We start from the raw sequence: 20,711 nt of genomic DNA on the forward strand, positions 1-20,711 counted from the left end.
TGATAAAATGGCTGAAAGTACAAACCCCCATTTCCAGAGAGAAGCATCATCTACAATGCAAATGAAGCTAAAATGTGAGTTTTATTAATTCACTTGAAGAATGATTTGACCTTAATTGCATTTTGTAGGTGTAAAATTAATTGTGACTTGATATCTGTAGCATACTCAGAAAAGCTTGGACAGAGACATGTTTAACACTGTAACATCATGTTGTGTTATATGTTACTTCCTTTTTTTTGTTTTTATTACCTCCAAGTGTAATGGCGGAGGTTATGTTTTCATCGGGGTCTGTCTGTCTGTCCGTCTGTCTGTCTGTCTGTCCGTCCATCCGTTCGTCTGTCTGTCTGTTTGTTTGGCTGTTTGGCTGTTAACAAGATAACTCAAAAAGTTATGGGCAGATTTTGATAACATTTTCAGGAAATGTAAAATGTTTAATAACTGTTGATCCACTAATCTTATCATTACATGTAAACAACTGAGGTAAAACGCTGTGTCATCTTTTCAGCAACATCAGATGTCTTCAGATGCATCCATAGTCTCCTTAGTGAACATGGAAACACCATCATCTCCTGCAATGTTGATTTAACAGTAAAAACACATGTAGTTGGACAAATTACACTTGTTTTTATGTAGAATTAATAAAATATTTTGCTGAAGAAAGTCATATTTTATTCATTTTGGGGGGTTTTTGGGGTTCATATAATAACCTTTGAAATTACTCTGAGCTTTTATGGACATCTACATGATCAGTGAATTAAATACAGGAAAATACCTGATTTACACTGAAAAACGGCAAAGAATAATATTATAATAAATGGTGATAATTTGTTAAAGGCTAATTGTAGAAATAAATTAATTTGGACGTCACCACAAAAAGTAGCTCTGAGATTTTATGGGTTAACTTTGGCTGTTCTTCAGTCAAATGATGAGGTAGATTTACAGTTATACTACAATGAAAAAACTTTTTATTGCAACTGTACAAAACATACAAGCTACATTATAGTTTAATACATAGACACACTGAATGGACAAAAATATTATATTATTTTCTTGAACCACCTTTATCTTTGATTACAGCCTGCATTTGTCATTGCTTTGATAAACATATGTCACAATATTTATTGTCATCATTTTTTGGACACATAACTTTGCTGAACCTGATATGACCAACTGAAGTAACCACAGATTACAACACTGCCCCCATAGGTCTGTACTGTAGGCACTAGGCATGATGGGTAATCACTCCATCATCTCTCTGGAATTAGGTCAATCTGGACTCATCAGACCAAAGACCTTTATCCATTAAAAAGATTCTAATTTTATTCTCTTTATCAAACTGATAGGTGTTTCCAATATGACAAGCTCCCCATTCCTTCAGAACTACTTGCAGCTGAAACACATTAATCACTGCAATAATTAACCAACGGAATGATCTGAACTATGTGCTGAATTAAATCTAGCTGGGAACTTTTGTTGGACAAAGCTGTGTTTATTTAAAAGTCTATAAATGACAAAGACCTTACAGAGAAGGGGTTTCTGATACAAATCCAGGAGGAAAAATAAATAAATCGAATGTAAACAATGAAACAAAAATAAAAGAATACTTTTATTTTTGTTTTAAATAATTTTAAGTTCATTTAAAAAGAAAATATGCAGTATAATTTCAGAATTCCACCTTGTGTCTGAAATATTTCACTAGACATAAAATCACTTTATTACAACAACACAACAAGTCATCACTACAAAATAGTGTTAGGGCCACATTTTTATGATAAAAAGACCAGACTATCCCTACAGTTGTGTCAACTGTCAACAGCTGCTGCTTGGATATCAGATTTAATCATAGATTTACTGTTTTCTTACGTTACTTGACAATGCAGGATTTCTTAATTTCTATTTAGATAGTTCATGTAGACAAAATTACAACTTTATTCTTGCAATATTGTTTTTCTTTTTCTTGTAATAATATTAAGTTATGGATCAAGCGGAAGGACCCTTGTTGTGTTCAAAGAACATCAACTTGACCCATCCATTAATCCTCCAACCCATCCCCAATTTAAGAACCCAAGTTAGACCCCCCCAGGAGGAGGGTAAACACGGTATGCGGTCAGCTTGAGGCTTGACTCAGGGAAGAGGACGCCCCTGCCTCGCATAGTCCCAGGAACTGTGCCACTCAAACATCCAGGCATTTCTCTCATTTGGGCTTGGGACACAAGCTCAGGCTTGATCACCCCATCGCTGGCCACCTTTGAGGAGGGTGTCTAGCGTTGAAAGGCTGAAACACCCTATGACTCAAAGGTACACTACTGAAGATGTGTCCTGAAATTTACATCCTTCCCATGTCTGAGATACAGTTCCCACCCCCCTCTCAACATCTCCCTGGAATTTTCATCCACAGCTGTGGTTGAATGTAAGACTGAACCTCGGAGTGGGCTAACTGGAACAAACCTGAGGTCCAGCGACTTGGTCAAAGTATTGTGGACTGCTGATTCCAACATCCATATTGGCAACACTACTGATGATGTGTCCCAAAATTTACATCCTTCCCATGTCTGAGATACAGTTCCCCTCCCCCTCTCAACATCAAGGCAAACCTCATGTGCATATCATCTGTTGGCACCGTGGACAGTTTAACATCATGTCTTGTAACATAATGACTTCGATCTCAAAACATTATGATCAAATCATCGGTCGGCAACCTTTGCCTCTAAAGAGACATTTTAGATCTGGAAAAAAAAAAAAAAAAGATTAAAAAAAAAAAAAAAAAATAGAAAAGAGAGAAAAATGTCTGGAGCCTAAAGCCACAGAGATGTTTTACCTCAAAGTGGTGACTGTTTAAGAAGCTCTTTAGGATTTGTTGGTACATAATATATGGAACAAATCAATGTTTCTGTCTGTAACACTTGTTGTAATACTGGTTACACGTCTATTTACGGAACTACAAAGAAATGACAGTACTACACCTAAGTAAACGGTGACATTTGTCATCACAGCGTTGTACATGAAAAAATGATCGGTATGTGAAGGCTTTCTTTACAATGGTTTATACAGATGAATACCTTCAGTGTCATAAAATAAAAGTAGTCCACTTTTTCTACTACTACTACTTTTTCATTAGTTTGGAGAGCAGTCTACATTTTTACAACAGCATTACATATGCATGGCTTCATGGTTGCGACAATAGCAGTAGTTATTCAGTTATTATTATTTCCATTTGCTTTTTTTTTTATAAAACCACATGGAGCCACAGGTTGCCCACCCCTGATCTAATGGTATGTGGAGTGTTGAAATGTGATTCATAGCGCAAAAATAAATAAATAAATAAATGGGTTATGGTTGAACAAAGTATCGTGGTTAGTTTGACTTCCTACCAGTGTTTGATAGGAAGAGCTGAGCAGGTGGTGCAAGTACTGACTTGTAGTATTTTAATAACTCACTAAATATCAGGCAAACAGTCGAGTCTTGAAATATGGTTCATAGTAAAGTAAAGTAAAGTAAAGTAAATTTTATTTATAGAGCACTTTTCACAGACAGAGTCACAAAGTGCTTTATCAATTCAAATCAGAATCAAATTAAGTTTACAGAGACCCAACAGAATCCTTCAGGGGCAAACACTTGTGATTGGTGACAGTGGCGAGGAAAAACTTCCCTTTAACAGCAGAAACCTCGAGCAGACCCAGACTCCTGAAGGATGGCTGTCTGCCTTGACCAGTTGGGGTTAAAGAGAGAGAGAGAGAGTAAAGGAGGAGAAAAGAGAGAGCGATAGAGATATAGAGAGACTGGGGGGGGGGGGGGGGGTGACACATGGAGTACGTTATGATGAATACATAGAGTGTAATCAGTCTGTGGTGGTCCTGGGTCAGGTGGGAGACTAAAAAGCCTTTTTGAACAGGAGGGTTTTGAGGTGTTTCTTAAAGCTCTCTACAGAGTCCATGGACCGTAGGTGTAGAGTCATAGCCCAAAAATAAATAAATAAATGAATAATAATAATAATAATAATAATAATAATAATAATAATAATAATAATAATAATAATAAAATTACTTTGAAGGCAACGCACCCAACCGGAAGTCATCTTCCGTGGATTTGAATTTTCTTTTCACTGTGGGAATTCGCATCGTAAGGTCCAAACAGCCCGAACATCAGCAGAGATGACCGTAGTTCGTCTTCGGCAGTAAGGGGAGGACAATCAGTGTCCTTTTTATGTAAACTTTGCGTCTGGTGTTTTCTCAGGTTGTCTGAGGAGCGGAACAGACTCTGTTCACCGTTGGGACCGAAGCGGAAGTTGTTGAACCTAAACACACGGAGCGGTCTAGCCCGTTCACGGACTACTGTGGGCTGCGTGGATACTGCATACCCCAAGAGTTAGTGTCAATAAGCCAAAAGGCACTTCAGTACACAGGTAAGAAAGCCCAAGTCTCATACCAGTACAGGCTAACTGCTATATATGACTCTGGACCTTGTTAACTAAACAGTTTAGTTAGCTAAGTAAGTAAGCTAGCAAGAGGAGTCGGCGTCTAACGTGGTTCAACAGTCTTTCACTTCTAACATTATTATGACAAATAGTGGCTATTATATCAGTTTTGGGACCGGAGAAGACAATTAATATGATTTTTATGTGTTTTCCCGATTTGACTGTCACTGAAATAAATCCAGTGTCAAACTAGCTTTGTTAGCCAAACTCGGTAAACGGATCCTGCTAACTTACCCATGTTCTAAATATACCTGAAGGAGCTGAGGTGATGTCAAAACCCGAGAAAACTACCGGACCTCTATTCTGTCTTTACCTCTGTGGCTTTTTTTTTTTTTTTAACCGTACACAACTGTATAATTTTCGCTTAAATTGCACAGGTTTTGTAAAGGTTTTTTTTTTTCACCTGAATGCATCACATTGCACTGGACTGTCATGCGTTTGACAGAACTGACATTAAGCTCACATATGTGTGAACAAACTCAGGAGAAAAAAAACATGGGGTTATGGTTGAACAAAGTGTCGTGGTTAGTTTGACTTCCTACCAGTGTTTGACAGGAAGAGCTGAGCAGGTAGTGCAAGTACTTACTTGTAGTATTTTAATAACACACTAAATATCAGGCAAATCACTCTGTGGGTGAAGTTTAACTACAGCCATTTGATTTTCCAATCAAACATTTCCTGGGTTTACTATTTGGTTCTGGTGAGATTGACCAGATCCTGAGTGACAAGATAAATGTGGAGGACAGAGATAAAATAAGAGAAAAGATATGACGTTATTTATCCTACTGTGGGGAAATTGCAGTGTTTACAGCAACAAAATACGAAAGTGCAGTAAGACTTTCAGAAACACTGAAGAGTGAAACATGAAATATAGAGAATCTGATGTTCATTTTACTCGCACTGTATATCCATAACATACTATTTGCATATTTCCTCAATAAATAATAAAATAAGCAACAAGATTAACCAAAAAATATTATTAATATTCACCAGAGTGAATCGAAAGGAAATCATCAGTAAAATACTTGATGCATTTTGTACAGCACCTAGAAATGTAAAAGCAACTTCAGCATGCAAAGTGTAGTTAAAATTTGTGATGCTTTTGGATGTAAGCCTTTTTTTTTTTCTTTTTTGGTTGACTTCATCTGTTACATTCAAAGTAGGACTGGGTGTTTATGCCAATCATTACTTATGGATTTTAATTTTAATGATTTTTTTGTGTTTACATGAACTCAAGACGAAACATGATTTAAAAATAGTTTTCTTTAAAAAAGGAACATCACGAATGTTTAATATAAATAAACTGTTACTTTAACTTACATTTAGAATGTATTAATTTGCCTCAATCTTAATCAGATTAATTTGATATACAGGGGTTGGACAAAATAATGGAAACACCTTCACCTCAAGATGATAATGCCCCAATCCATACAACTAGAATTGTTAAAGAATGGCATGAGGAACATTCTAATGAAGTTGAGCATCTCGTATGGCCGGCACAGTCCCCAGACCTCAACATTATTGAGCATTTATGGTCAGTTTTAGAGATTCAAGTAAGACGTCGATTTCCACCGCCATCGTCTCGAAAAGAGTTGGAGGGTATTCTAACTGAAGAATGGCTTAAAATTCCTTTGGAAACAATTCACAAGTTGTATGAATCAATACCTCGGAGAATTGAGGCTGTAATTGCCGCAAAAGGCGGACCTACACCATATTAAATTATATTTTGTTGATTTTTTAAGGTGTTTCCATTATTTTGTCCAACCCCTGTATTGCCCAGTGCTAGTTGAAAGTCAAAATATGGGACATTATTTCAATATATAGGGGGATGAACAAAGGATCTAAATGTGTTTTTCACAACTGTCATGAACTTTGTGTCCCTGAGTCTCGACGTTCTAGTGAGACAGACGGGTTACAAGCTACAGTCTGGTCTTACTCTAATAAATGGGTCTTTCTTGCTCTCTGTGGGAAGAATGTAATGGTCAAACAAAGAGGTTTTGACCAACAAATAGTTTGTTTAAGAGATGTCAGAATATCTTTGGCTTCCCCTTAAAAGGACAGAGATATGTCTGAAGTTGAACTGAAACAGAGAGCTGCAGTGGTGATGGAGAGACCCAGTAGGCCAGGTGTGTCAAACATACAGCCCGTGGACCAAAACCGGCCCAGAAATGTTCCAGTCTGGCCCACAGGATGAATTTGTAAAATGTAAAAATAACACTGAAGACAATACCACTCAAGGCTGTCAAACTTCTTCTTATTCATTCATTCATTCATTCATCTTCTGAACCCGTTTTATCCTCACTAGGGTCGCAGGGGGTGCTGGAGCATATCCCAGCTACCTATGGACAAAGGTGGCGTATAACTTGGATGAGCTGGCATATAGAGATGAACAACCAGTTACTCTCACTTTCACACCTATGGATAATTTTAGGTTGACCAGTTAACCTATCAGTGCATGTCTTTGGATGGTGGGAGGAAGCTGGAGTACCCAGAGAGAACCCACACAAATATGGGGAGAACATGTATTATTAGGGACCGAGCCCTTACGGGGAGAGGCCCTCTCTCTCACACAATAGGGCCTTTGCCCGAAAGGGCAAAGGCCCTATTGTTTTTCGTTCGTTTTTATATTATTATTCTCCTGTCCATTTAATCTGGAATTTGACCCCCTTAACATGCTCGAAAACTCACAAAATTTGGCACGCATGTCAGGTCCGGCGAAAAATTTGATAAAATGTAAAAATTAACCAAAATAAGCTCTCTAGTGCCCCCTAGAAACACAAAAAAAGCCCTAGCGGCCAGTAGGAATATCGTAGAAACATGAAACAAACGCCAAAATTTTTGTCTCATCGAGCCTGAAAAATCACGCGCTGACACTCATGACCTAACTCCAAAAGGAAGTTCACAATATGCATTTTTAAAAAAATGCTAAAATACCAACTTCTAGTAGGAATGTCGTAGACACATGAAACCAACACCAAAACTTTTGTTTAATCTAGCCCAAAAAATCACGCACTGACACCTATGAGCTAGCTCCAACAGGAAGCTTGCAATTTTCAAAATAAAATTTCTAAAACTAACTCCGATCACACCGTTTGTTGTATCGTCTTCTAAACAGCGCCAGAAGATACAGTGAACCCTTTTCAAAAAAGTGATTTCGCGCTTTTGTGATAACTGTCTTAGTTTTTTTTTTAGAAGCCCTAAAAGTTGCGAAGTCTGAAACTGAAAATTCAATTTGGACATTTCCCCCACATATTATATATTGAAGCCATCACAAAACACAACAGAAGACTCCTGTGAAAAAAATTTTGCGATACGACGTACGGTTTTCAAATTACAGCAATTTATGTGAGAAATGGTGTCTGAGGGAACTGCAGTCTTAACTCTATTGAGTCACATGTGTCATCTATAGGAGCCATGTGAGATGAAGGTGCGCATGCACACACATGCTGACAGCTGATTGGCTGAAATCTTGCTGCTCAGTGCAGAGGCTGTTTTGGTTTGAAAGTCTAGAAACAACTCATCATAACTCTCATATTTCTGGGGTTACAGTAACAAATTATACATCAAAATGTAGGAAAATCTCTTTTCTTTCACAGACTGTTGACATTTGAATCTTAAAGTGTTTAGTTTTTGATCTGTGGGCCTCCAAACACGACAACTGCTGCTTTTTCCCTCCTTCCCTCCTGTGTTCCATTTGTCTCACTCACATGTTTGACTAACTCCACCTTCGTACACTCACTGCTGATTCACTTCTGACTTTGTTTCATCACATTATAGATTCAAATGTTGGTCCAACCTTCCAGAAGTCTGACATGCAAGAATTTTGCAGATAGGAGCTACTGTTATGGATTGACGTCAGTTTGTCTGACAGGTGGTTTTTAGTTCATTTCTCTTAAAACTCCAGTGTCTCATCATTAGTGTTGATCAGGTGCACCTGCCATGTATATGCTCCCATAGCAACAATGGAGAGTCCATAGCAACTGAGTGAGTGAGTGAATGAGTGAGTGAATGAGTGAGTGAGTGAGTGAGTGAGTGAGTGAGTGAGTGAGTGAGTGAGCGAGCGAGAGAGAGAGAGAGAGAGAGAGAGAGAGAGAGAGACTACTGCTACTACTATTACTGATCCAAACTGGTTAATATAAAAAAAACTGATTTTAACTGATTCTCTCTCTCATTCTCACACACACACACCCACACACAAACAAACACACACACACAGACACACGGTAGAGTCCATAGCAACCATTTGTCTGACATTACTACTACTACTGCTATTTATACTAATACTAGTATTACTACTAAAACTACTGCTGTTATACTTCTATTACTACTGCTATTACTACTACTAGTATTACTGATCCAACTTGCATAATTTAAAAAAAACAATGATTATAACTGCATCTCTCTCTCTCTCTCTCTCTCTCTCTCTTACACACACTCACACTCACACACACACACACACACAAACACACAGTACGGTCTTTCAAAATAAAAGCCTTATTATAAATGGGGGGGGGGGGGGAGAACATAAATCTGCCAAAAAACACTAGAATGAGGTTTGACCGGTAACGGGTGGTGGCATGGGAGGGGGAACTCGGCTAGAGCGCGAGGTCCCGACCAATGCTGCTTGCAGCTTTAATTATTATTATTATTATTATTATTATTATTATTAATAATAATAATAATAATAATAATAATAATAATAATAATAATATTTAGCTGATCAGACCAGTAAAATAATAGTAAGCTATCTTTTCACATTAAAATGTGCATTACTTGAACAAATACAAATAACCTGAAATATCTTAAGAAAAATAAGTGCAATTTTTATCAATATAATGCCACATTTCCACTACATGGAACTGGCTCGGCTCAACTCAACTCGGGTACCAGATACTATTCCTGGAGACCATTTCCAATACAGGATACTACCAACTTTAGAGTACGTGGATGTCATAGCGACGTGGTGCGTAACTTCTGTGATGTCTTTTCAGAGAGTTGATGAACTCCCTTGTTGCGTGTTGTCCCGTCAAGCTTGCGCTGAATTTTTTTTGTCAGCCATCAAGGATAGAAGTGTATGAACCTGCTCAACTGACCACAGTGTAGTTTTGCAGACTGCCATCATGTGGATTAGCTTACCGGTGTATTTACTGTAAACTTCAGAATCTTTTTTTTTTTTTTAAATGGCAGATCATGGTGTTGATGAGTTAGAATCGCTTTAGGGGACATGATGGAGCGGTCAATGATGGAACAGTCAAAGTCTTGCAGACCACCCAATTTAAATGTGGATTTTGCATGTGCTAAACTGCTCTGGGATACACCAGTACTAATGGTAACAGTGTGCTGAATGATCCAGACGCATGGGAGTTTTGTCATAGACGGTATTGCATGACATTCATTCCTTTTTCATTTGAAAGGTGGTGTTGGTGGGGTAGTTGGATTGAATGACTGTCAGGTGCACATAATTTTGTCACACTGTAGCCTAATGTCAGTGCATATTTTTAATAGAGCCCGATCGATTAATCAGCCGTCAGATTAATTGGGCTGATTATAGCTTATCACCAATTAATCAACATCAGCCAATATGTAACCGATTTATAAACGTTTTTTGCTGCGGAGATTCTGTTGCTCGCTGCTCGTGTGTGTGTGTGTGTGTGTGTGTGTGTGTGTGTGTGTGTGTGTGTGTGTGTGTGTGTGTGTGTGCTGCCCAGAGTTAGAGGAACAGTGAAGCCTGTCAGTTTCGCTTTCACTTCTGCCCAGACAGTCACGCTATAACCCCCACACACACACACTCTCACACATACATTCACGGAATCATGGACCGATACACCCACTCCACCCCCTCTTCCGATAAGGAAGAGGGGGTGTTAATCCCCCCACTCCGTCCCCCCGTCCGAAAATCACGGAATGCTGCCCCTGTTCTGACAAGGATGGACCACTAATTCCCCCCCCGCTCCGACATCCCCCCCATCCAAAAATCACGGACCCGTCTTATGAACTATTCACCCCCTCTACACACACATCCATGTCCACGCACTCCCTGTCTACCTCACAGTTTCATTCTGCAGGCAGGCCTGGGTGTTAATAGTGTAGGGGAGACCGGAGACGGTTGTAACACGGGTCAGTTGTAACTCTTGCAATTGCTCTAATCAGGAACAACTTAGGACTCATTTGATTCACTCTGCACATGCTCAGTTTAGTCCTTAGTCCACATGGGAAGTTGTAGTGCCATGAGGTAGACACATCAAAATTTGTGAGGGAAAACATAATTTTGTGGTAAGTAATATTTTTTCCTCTAATTATTTTTGTGATTGCACAGCTTGCTTTGTAGTTGGACTCATTAAAGGTAGATTTTGCTTACATTTTAAAGAATGATTTACTAAACATTTTTTATGTCACTACTACTATAAAATATAGACTCACATCTTTTTCAAAAGTCTGCTCCCCCCAGCATAAAAACTACCACATCTACAACCTGTGGTTCCCCACAGGTCACAGACTAGTCTAATATCAGAATATTATACAGAGGTTTAAAGTTGGGTCCATTATCTTTCTGAGATAAAGATTTATGCAACTGTTAATCCACCTGTCCACAATTATCTAATATAAGAGTATTATATCCTGTCTAAATCAACGTTCTTATTTCATATATCGGCCAATATTGGATATCGGCCGATATAATGGATATCAGCTTTTTTTACCCCCCAATATCGGTATCAGCATCAGCCCCAAAATTCCCATATCGGTCGGGCTCTAATTTTTAATCACACTCATTAGGAGTGGAAAAGTGGAAGAGTCCTGTAAAGTGTGTGTGTGTGTGGGGAGGGGGGGGGGGGGGGACGCATACGTCTCAATTATTTTTTCCTCCATCACTCCAAAAATGTTCACATGAGGGTGAAAAATGCATTCTCTGCATCTCGTTTCATCATTTCAATGTCTCCTAACCACTTTCATGTAGGGCTGTGCAATTAATCGAAATTCAATTACGATTTCGATTATTACACGCAACGATTACAAAAATGATGTAATCGAGAAAAAACAATTATTAATTTTGAGTTGTTTTAATTCACACGCACGCACGCTACCATGAGCTGCTCTGCCCCGCCCCCCTCTAAGCTACAGCTGCCAGCTAGCCGGCAGGTCCACCCCAAGAGGAAAGTTGTACCTAGCAGTCTGGAAAAATGGTAGGAGAATCACAGCAGAAGTGCTTGGTAAACAAAAAAGGCAAGTCAAATTCAATTGTATGGAATCACTTTGGGTTTGATGAAGAAGACAAAGAGCAAAAACACATCACGTGCAAAAAGTGTTTGGTAGTTGTGTCCGCACCGACCGGTAACACAACAAACCTTTGTAACCATCTAAAGTTTAACGACCGCCACCTTTATCATAATCTTTATCTTATGAAAAACTAAAACGCATAAAAACAACTTCGTCCGCAATGCAATCTTCAGTCTCCAAATCTCTTTACGCTGCAACTCCCGTATTAACCTAACCCTAACCCGTATAACCCTAACGTGCGTATTCTACAGGGTGTCCCATAAGTCTCCATACATAGGAAAAATAAACGTTTCTTGACATAAACCATTTTTACCTCCGCCAAGGAGGTTATGTTTTTGCCAGGGTTTGTTTGTTTGTTTGTTTGTCTGTTGTTTGTCTGTCCGTTAGTGTGCAACATAACTCAAAAAATTATGGACAGATTTGGATGAAATTTTCAGGGTTTGTTGGAAATGGGATAAGGAAGAAATGATTAAATTTTGGTGGTGATCGGGGATGGGGGGCCCACGGGGGGGGGGGGGCACTGATCGTTAGTGTGCAACATAACTCAAAAAGTTATGGACAGATTTGGATGAAATTTTCAGGGTTTGTTGGAAATGGGATAAGGAAGAAATTTTGGTGGTGATCGGGGGTGGGGGGGCCCACGGGGGGGGCCACTGATCAGCCTTGGTGGAGGTCTGCGCTCTCCGAGTGCTTCTAGTTATTTATATAATATGCTCTATATGACTGCTATTTTGTCGGGAACACATTTCAATGCGTGTCCTCCACTGCTGAAGAACTATAAAGAAATACATGTTAGAACCATATGTATTATGTCTCCTATGTATGGAGACTTATGGGACACCCTGTAGATGGCTGATGTATACAGAAGGCCTTAACTGAAACCTCACGGCACGCCACTGAATTTACTGTTTCATACTACATTGAACATACTTAAATTTATAATTTGCACTTTACGTGAGTTTTTTTTTTTTTTTTTTTTTTTTTTTTTTTATTGCTACAGTTCTATGGCAAGTCTATAGCAGTTTAATTCCAGTTCACTATTTGTTTACAAAAGGAAACATACTTGAATTTACAGTACACTTATTTGATTTCAAAGATTTTTTTGTTTCGTACAAAAGTGAAAATACTTTGTTTTAGTGGTTAAAAGCTTTATTTATGTTTAAAGAGTATATTTTACATTGTTTTGCAAGAAAAAAATAAACAACTTTAAGGTTAACAAATAATCGTTTTTAATAATCGTGATTTCAATTATTGCTAAAATAATCGTGATTATTATTTTTTTTTCTATAATCGAGCAGCCCTACTTCCATGTGTCCGCAATTACGCATACAAACTGTTTTCTCCTCCCTTTTAGACATAGTAAATATAGGCGCAGTTTCTATGAGCAGAATTGCTTTTGGGTTTGATAAATCACTTTGCATGTGTTAAATTAATTACATTTTCTCCTCTCGGCACACGCACAATTGCATGTAAACGCCCCATATTGCATATTCATTGTGGCAAATGTACTAACTGGATGCAGACGCACTATTTTGCACCTTTGAAAGACACAACCTTTAGTCCGCGCTGTTACTAATTCAGTTTATCCAATTTTTTGCATGTATAATTAGTTTTAATACATGCAAAACTTTAGTAGGTCCAGCCCTATGTCCGAAAATAGCGGGATGGCCACGGGGGGGGGGGGGGGGGGGGGCATCTCCGCTGAAATCTCGCTCCATCTTCTCAGTGATGCAAAGTCAGAAATGCCCATTTCTTCTAAACGGCCCCTCCTCAGATCAATTTATTTTATTGAATTTCTCTGCAGAATTGATTTAGTTTTACTCCATACATGTCATTGTCTGTACTGTATCCAATGGTTCAATAAATCAATTAAGGAATATGACGTGTTTTTTCAATGAAGTATATAAACAATAATTAGCTTTTGTTCTTATAGACCTGATCGAAAGAGAAATTCAGATTCTCAGAAAAATTGTCGCTTATCAATTAATCGTTACCGATTGATAAGGTCAATCAACTGATAATTAATGGATTAATCAATAATTTGCATCCCTAAAGCCGATCAATATGAGCCAAATTTTATCTCAGTCGGTCCATTATTACCCGATTTATGTCCAAACAATTGATTATCAACTAAAGCACCCCCATTTGGATGACTTATAATACTCATAGAGAAGCTGAAATCGATAGGATTCTTCCACTAGGGGTCCCCTATGTTGGTTATCAAGGGAGAAAAAATCCAGCCGAATCTGTTTTAGTTATCGCGTTCACACGATGGATATCTGGCGGCCGCATTCGGGGCTAAACCATTATATCCCGAAACTCCATTTCAGGGATCTACTAATGTTGTGATGTAAATGTTACAGTGCAGCAGTAAGACTCAAGTGACTTAATTTTAACTGAAAATGTTTAGATGAAAATCTCCAGTTTTAGGTGTGGACTTCTTATCTTGGATCCTTGCAGCTTCCTAACATCCTGTTGACTGTTTTTTCTTTTAACAAAAATAACAAAAATTTGTGAAGAATACATTAAAATCTGTTCCATAATTTTTGTTATGTGTTGTTTGTCCCTTATCAATGCCTGAAAGGTCTTCATGTGTTTGTGGTTTCGTGATTTTATGTGTGACTGTATGTAGCGTCATGTGTACACTTTTACTTCTGTTTCAGTTATTACATATAAAGAGAATTCAAAGAACATCTAAAAGCAGCTGGATGGAAGAGTATGTGATGTGCTGTGTTCCCTCTGTGTGATCCAGGTGCCATGAGCAGTGAGCTGAACGTGCCCATGGGCTCCCCAGCCCCGGGCGTCTCAGAGCGGACCACTGATGGGGGGGGTATGGACTACAGGGACTGGGTCCGGCGTAGCTACCTGGAGCTGGTGAGCTCCAACCACCACTCAGTCCAGGCCTTGTCCTGGAGGAAGCTGTATCTGAGCCGGGCCAAGCTCAAGGCGTCCAGTCGGACCTCTGCTCTGCTCTCAGGCTTTGCTATGGTCAGTCCTTTACCACAAATTCACATCTGACATCATCACAACTGTTTTAAAGATCTACTGCCAGAGTCTCACACCCAAGGACATGTTACACAGTCTACTTTACAACGGCTAATATGATGATCTTATATCAATCTTCATTTTCTGCTGCTGAAGAATGAAATTCATGACAAATAAAATAAGATTCAGATCTGGTTCAGCTGCTTCTTTCTGCAGATATTAGAGGTTGTGCTATTTCTTCTTTTACACTCTGGGCTGGATCTATTAAAGGTTTGTGTGTATTAAAACGTGTGCAAAATCATTGCACTCACAAAAAAATGTCCAAACTGATTTACTAACAGCGCGCACTAAGAGTTGCATCTTTCAAAGGTGCAGAATAGCTCGTCTGTATCCAGTTAGTATGTTTGATGCAATGAATATGCAATATGGAGCATTTACACACAATTGTGTGTGTGCTTGGAGGAGAAAGTGTAAATATATTAATTTAGTATACGCAAACCTTTTTTGTCAAACCTGAAAGCAATTTTGCTGATAGAAACAGTGTCTATATTTAACACATCTCAAAGGGAGGTGCAAACAGTTTGTATACTTAACTGCGCACACATGGCTGTGGGTATTGTCGCAAGAAGGAGATATTGAAACGATGAAACAAGACACAGAGAACACATTTTTCACCCTCGTGAATATTTTTGGAATAACGGAAGGAAAAATAATTGAGACATATGCCCCCCACCCCACACACACACACACACACACACACACTCACACTTAATTTATGGGACTCTTGTGCCAAATGCATCTTTTCCACTTGATCTGATAATTTTGATTAAAAATATGTACAGTGTGACAAAATTATGTGCGTCTGACGGTCATTCAATCCAACAACCCACACATCTCCTCCACCTCCACCACATCCGGCGCCACTGCTCTTGCGTCTGGATCATTCCAGTGCATTGCTGCCATTAGTGCTGGTGTATCCCTGGTTGCCAGATATTTTGCACCCAGGCCATCCCATGCTCCAAACATCCATGGTCTGAAAAGACCTGCTCCCATATCCCAGAGCAGTTACTCTGTGACAACAATCAGTAACGCATGCAAAATCCTCATTTAAATAGGGCGGTCTCCAAGACTTTGCACCTGTTGCAATTTGCGCAAGCAATCTTAATAAATCACCCGCAAACCACGGTTCAACCCCACACACAAAATTCTAGATTGCACATGCAAATTAGGACACACAAATTGGGATCTTAGTAGATCCAGCCCTCTGTCTGTAGTGACTCAGAAGCACAACTGGAGTTAGGGTTAAGATCCAGCACTAACAGAAAGTGAGAGTAAGATCCTCTAAAGTCTCTCAGTTTATGTTATAGCCGAATCAGTTTAGCACTGTCATCTTTAGAATCCATGAAGGAACTGAATGTTAAATGATGGATAGATGGCAGCACTAGGTTGTAAGTTATGAGTTAATATGACGTATGTTTTCCACATTAGTGACGCTCTTTCTTTAATTTTTGACAAATGTACATATATTCCACATATACATGCATATACTTTCACATATGTTTTTTACCTCTAATGAATTAATATAATTTTTTGGTTCTAAAATTGCTTTTAAGTGAAGATGTGATAGTAAATGTTAGTCTCTATATAATGAACTGGTGACCCGTCCAGGATGGAGATAGACTCTAAACCTCTTTGAAACTCCTCAGAGGATTAAACACTTAAAGAAAATTAATGTGAAATTGCATGTTTGTAATCCTCCTCTGTGACATTAAACTGAATATCATTGGGTTGTAGATGAAACAAGACACTGGAAGATGATTTCTTGGGTTTTACAAAACAGTTTTTCATGATTTTATAACAAGTAGGCTAAATGATGAACAGTGAAAATAAAAGTAGTGGTTTAATAGTCGTAGTCCTTGCTAGTTTCAGCCTAGACTAGCTTAGTCAACTCAGAGTTGAGGCTGAAGGCCCATTTATGCTCACTTTATGTGTGTAAATAGGTCTGTCCGCTTCAAACAGTGTAAACGTCACTGCCTTTATACTTCCTCATGTCCATTGCGCTGGACAGTCAATCCATCAGAGGGCACTGCTCAGAATTAACATATTGGCCAAATATCAAGAAGAATAGAGTTTTTTGAGAGAAGTCAAGTCAATAATAACAAACATGGCGATGACAGAGGAGGTTTTACTAATGTTGATATTGAGAATGTTAGTTGTCTTAAATATATCAGCAGTTGCTTTTCAAAAAGTTCCACCATTTCTGGAAATTATTATCTTCCAATCTCACCCCCCCAAATTCCCAGAAGACGGACAGAAGCACAGACGTAAAGAACACAGAGGATGACAGAACGCTCCTTTCGTATATGTATGAGTATTTAACGTTGAGCATAAATGGGCCTTTACACTGTGTTTGTTTAACATAAAGGAGTTGTCTGTGCCTGCTGTGCTGTAGGTGGCAATGGTGGAGGTGCAGCTGGAGATGCAGTACAGTTACCCTCGGGTGCTGCTCATCGCCTTCAGTGTGTGCACCACTGTGCTGGTGGCCGTACACCTGTTTGCTCTGCTCATCAGTACCTGCATCCTGCCCAACGTCGAAGCCGTCAGCAACATCCACAACCTCAACTCAGTCAGCGAGTCTCCACACGAGCGCATGCACTACTACATCGAGCTGGCCTGGGGCTTCTCCACTGCTCTGGGCATCCTGCTCTTCTTAGCTGAGGTGGTGCTTCTGTGCTGGATCAAATTCTTGCCTGTGGACTCCAAAAAGCCACTGTCCACAGCGTCACCCCCAGTGGAGCAGCAGTACAGCGGCTGGCAGGCGGCGCTGGCCTCCACTATCATTATGGTCCCAGTGGGTGTCATCTTCGTTGTGTTCACCATTCATTTCTACCGCTCACTGGTGCGTCACAAGACGGAGCGCCACCACCAGGAGATTGAGGAACTGCACAAGATTAAAGTGCAGCTGGATGGCCAAGAGAGAGGTCTGCAGACTGTGTGAGAGCAGGCGGTGGCTTTAAGGACCACTTTATCAAAACCTCACTCTGACATGTGTCTGTGTGTGGGTTTGGATTCACAGTGAGTGTCCAGAACCTCGCTGTGTCATTATTTATTCTTCTTCTAAGGTCACACTGTGGACTGTGCAGTAACCTCGTCTGTCAGATGCCTTACAAAGGACCATGTTTGACAGACTGACAGGAAAAGGGCTATGTTTGTGCCACTCTTATGTTTTATTTGTGCCGCTGGGTTCTGATCACTACGTCCAGTTTTGGATGTGGTTCCAGGTCAAAATGTTCGGATTAGGGAGGCACTGCTTGTGAAATTCTTCTGCTGTTAATAGCAACCATTTGTTTTGTTTCTGCATATTTGGATTCTGTTATTTATTTCCACTTTTGTGCCAGAGAAACACAGAAATCTTCATTACAGAGTTCAACTGAGGGTGGATTTGGAAAGTTTAATTACAATCACTGTAGTATGGATCAGGAAAAAGCCAAATGATTAGTCAATATTTATCTAACCCTCGCAGTCTGTGTGGGGACAGTGTTTTTTTTTTTTTTTTTCTTTAAAGGTTGCCGTTGTGATATTTACCCTACTTGTATCCAAAAACCCATTGATCTCCCCTTTGTTTCTACTGTGTTTAACAGTAGGTGTGTTTCTTTCTTTTGGTCACAGCCTTCTTGAATAATATCAGCAGATCCCACATGTTGGAATGGGAATCTGCTCTTTTTTGGAAAAGTCTGACTTCAGAACATCCAAACAAGATTATGCTGTTTACTTGATACCAAATTCAGAATACTGTCATCTTCTGAATAACTATTTGTGTGCATGTAAATGTACTCACTGAGTTTGAATGGGCACAAATTCAATCAAATGTTTGAACCACTTTACTGTTAGTCAGATAAACACTGCCATCAGTCAATGTTGTCTCCTCTGCCAATAGGCTGATCACAGTCGAGTGTCAGCCTCTACCTGTGTGTGTGTGTGTGTGTGTGTGTGTGTGTGTATCAGTGTATCCCTACTTCAAACAAGACGTCTGTTATATGTGCTTGTTCTCTTATGAGCAAACATGGGGTGGGCTTCCATCCAAATATGCAGTAAATATTGATCCAGTTTTCAGTTTCTGCCCGTTAGGGTTATGTATATATTATGAGTTGGTTCGAAGTTGTCATCATCATCAGTAACATGACCTGAGCTACTGATTCAGGATCTGATGGGCAGAAACTGGTTTTAGGTTGTGCCTCCTGACTTTCTGTTAAGTAGGATGAAATCTAATTTCCACGCTCTATATGCAAATGAACAAGCTCATGTAACAGCCTGGATTGTAGCACAATCAATCATTTCCTGCAGATATTGAGGATGCAGATCAGGTCATCAGGTTGAACAGACTGACATTTAATGTGTCTATTAAAATACATCACACATAAAGAAACCAGAATTAATGAAAAGTTGTTCTGCTGCCTTTTCTGTTTTAGTAGTTAACAAAATAGGAAAAAAAAAAAATTAATAATGAAGCTCACTGTGTAAATCAGGGGTCTCAAACATGCGGCCTGGGGGCCAAATGCCGCCCACCAAAGGTTCCAGTCTGACCCATGGGACATTTTTGCCAAATGCAAAAATTCCATAGTCTTGAATTGAATTAAGCAAAAAAATGTTTAGCTTGAATTAAGGAAAAAATCTTGAATTAAGCCACAAAAAATCTCAAATTTAGCAAAAAATCTTGAATTAAGCAAAAAATCTTGAATTAACAACTTCAGTTTATTTTCTTTGTTTTATTGCAAAAAAGTAACATTAAATTATGAAAATATTTACATTTACAAACTATCCCGTATCAATTAAATGTGAATAACCTGAACAAATATGAACAACCTGAAATGTCTACAGAAAATTAAGCATGATTTTAACAATTTTCTGCCTGTTACTAAGTGTTTAGTGTCTTTGTAGTTCGGTTCCATAATGCACATGTATAAATGATAAGCTGAGGCATAATATTGTTAAAATTGCATTTATTTTTCTTAAGAAATTTCAGTTTTTTCAGGTTATTCACATCTTTTTTTGTTTGGATAGTTTATAAAAGTAAGTATTCTCAGAATTTAATGGGGGGTTTTCTTGCACTAAAATACAGACAAAAATTTGGAGTTGTCATTATTTATAGGTCATTATGTTACTATTTTACTGGTCCGGCCCACTTTAGATCAAATTGGGCTGAATGTAGCCCCTGAAAGAACATGAGTTTGAGACCCCTGGTGTAAATCTTGTGTGTAGTCTGAATTGAACCCATCATATGTTGAGTGTGTTCATATCAGGAAAACAAACACATTAACAGGGCTAGAAGAGAAATAAGGTCCCTTGTGGATCAGGACCAGACTGGTTGTTGTGGTTTAATGAACATAAACTGCAGCCCAGGTTAGTGTCAAAGATCCACAGAGAAATCTGGATCTGGTCATAATGAGAGTTTCAGACCTAAAGAAGAGCTGGGTGATGTGGTCCCAAATGTTCATTATAACTCCATACAATTATAACCATAGGTGTCTAATCATTATTAAAGGCTTGTAAAAGTCCTGAAAGATGCAACAAGATGAGATTGACGCACAACATGTAAACATTTTCTTATTGTTCTTATTCACCAAGCTGGAAACACTTTGAATGAATGATGAAACATTTTGCTTGTATTTCTATCTGTAAATTAAATTAACCTAAAGACAAAAGGAATGTATCTCAAACATTTTATTACAGCAACCATAGCTCTCACAAAATAACATCCCAAAAGCCCAGGTCTATTCTAAAGTGTATGTTGGTTATCTGCAGGTTGTGATTGTTAAACTATCTTCTGTGCCACTAAAGCTGATGATGTGTTCAGGTTCTGCTCATGCGTTGAGCTGCAGATGGTGTTGCCCTGTTCGCCATCGAATGTCTTAACATCAAACATGCCAGATTTTTGTATAAAATGTGTTTTTATGTCCTAACTGTGAGATGAGCTTCA

The 20,711-nt window shown here is 38.9% G+C and overlaps 1 protein-coding gene across 1 annotated transcript; it reads left to right on the forward strand.

Moving 5' to 3' along the window:
• Positions 1–4,097: 4,097 nt before the first annotated feature.
• orai2 (ORAI calcium release-activated calcium modulator 2) lies at positions 4,098–19,290 on the forward strand. Its single transcript, XM_030153843.1, has 3 exons — positions 4,098–4,402; positions 14,502–14,737; positions 17,187–19,290. Exons 2-3 carry the CDS (start codon positions 14,507–14,509, stop codon positions 17,730–17,732), a joined length of 777 nt encoding a protein of 258 aa, XP_030009703.1. The 5' UTR covers positions 4,098–4,402; positions 14,502–14,506; the 3' UTR covers positions 17,733–19,290.
• Positions 19,291–20,711: the final 1,421 nt, after the last annotated feature.

This window comes from Sphaeramia orbicularis, chromosome 14, assembly GCF_902148855.1.
Source record: "Sphaeramia orbicularis chromosome 14, fSphaOr1.1, whole genome shotgun sequence".
Taxonomy (NCBI): Eukaryota; Metazoa; Chordata; class Actinopteri; order Kurtiformes; family Apogonidae; genus Sphaeramia; species Sphaeramia orbicularis.

Excerpts from the sequence above, each read along its gene's own strand:
- orai2 (XM_030153843.1), top strand. The coding sequence starts at position 14,507 with ATGAGCAGTGAGCTGAACGTGCCCATGGGCTCCCCAGCCCCGGGCGTC. Across the intron at positions 14,738-17,186 it reads TGCTCTCAGGCTTTGCTATG|GTGGCAATGGTGGAGGTGCA; the intron begins GTCAGTCCTTTA and ends GCTGTGCTGTAG.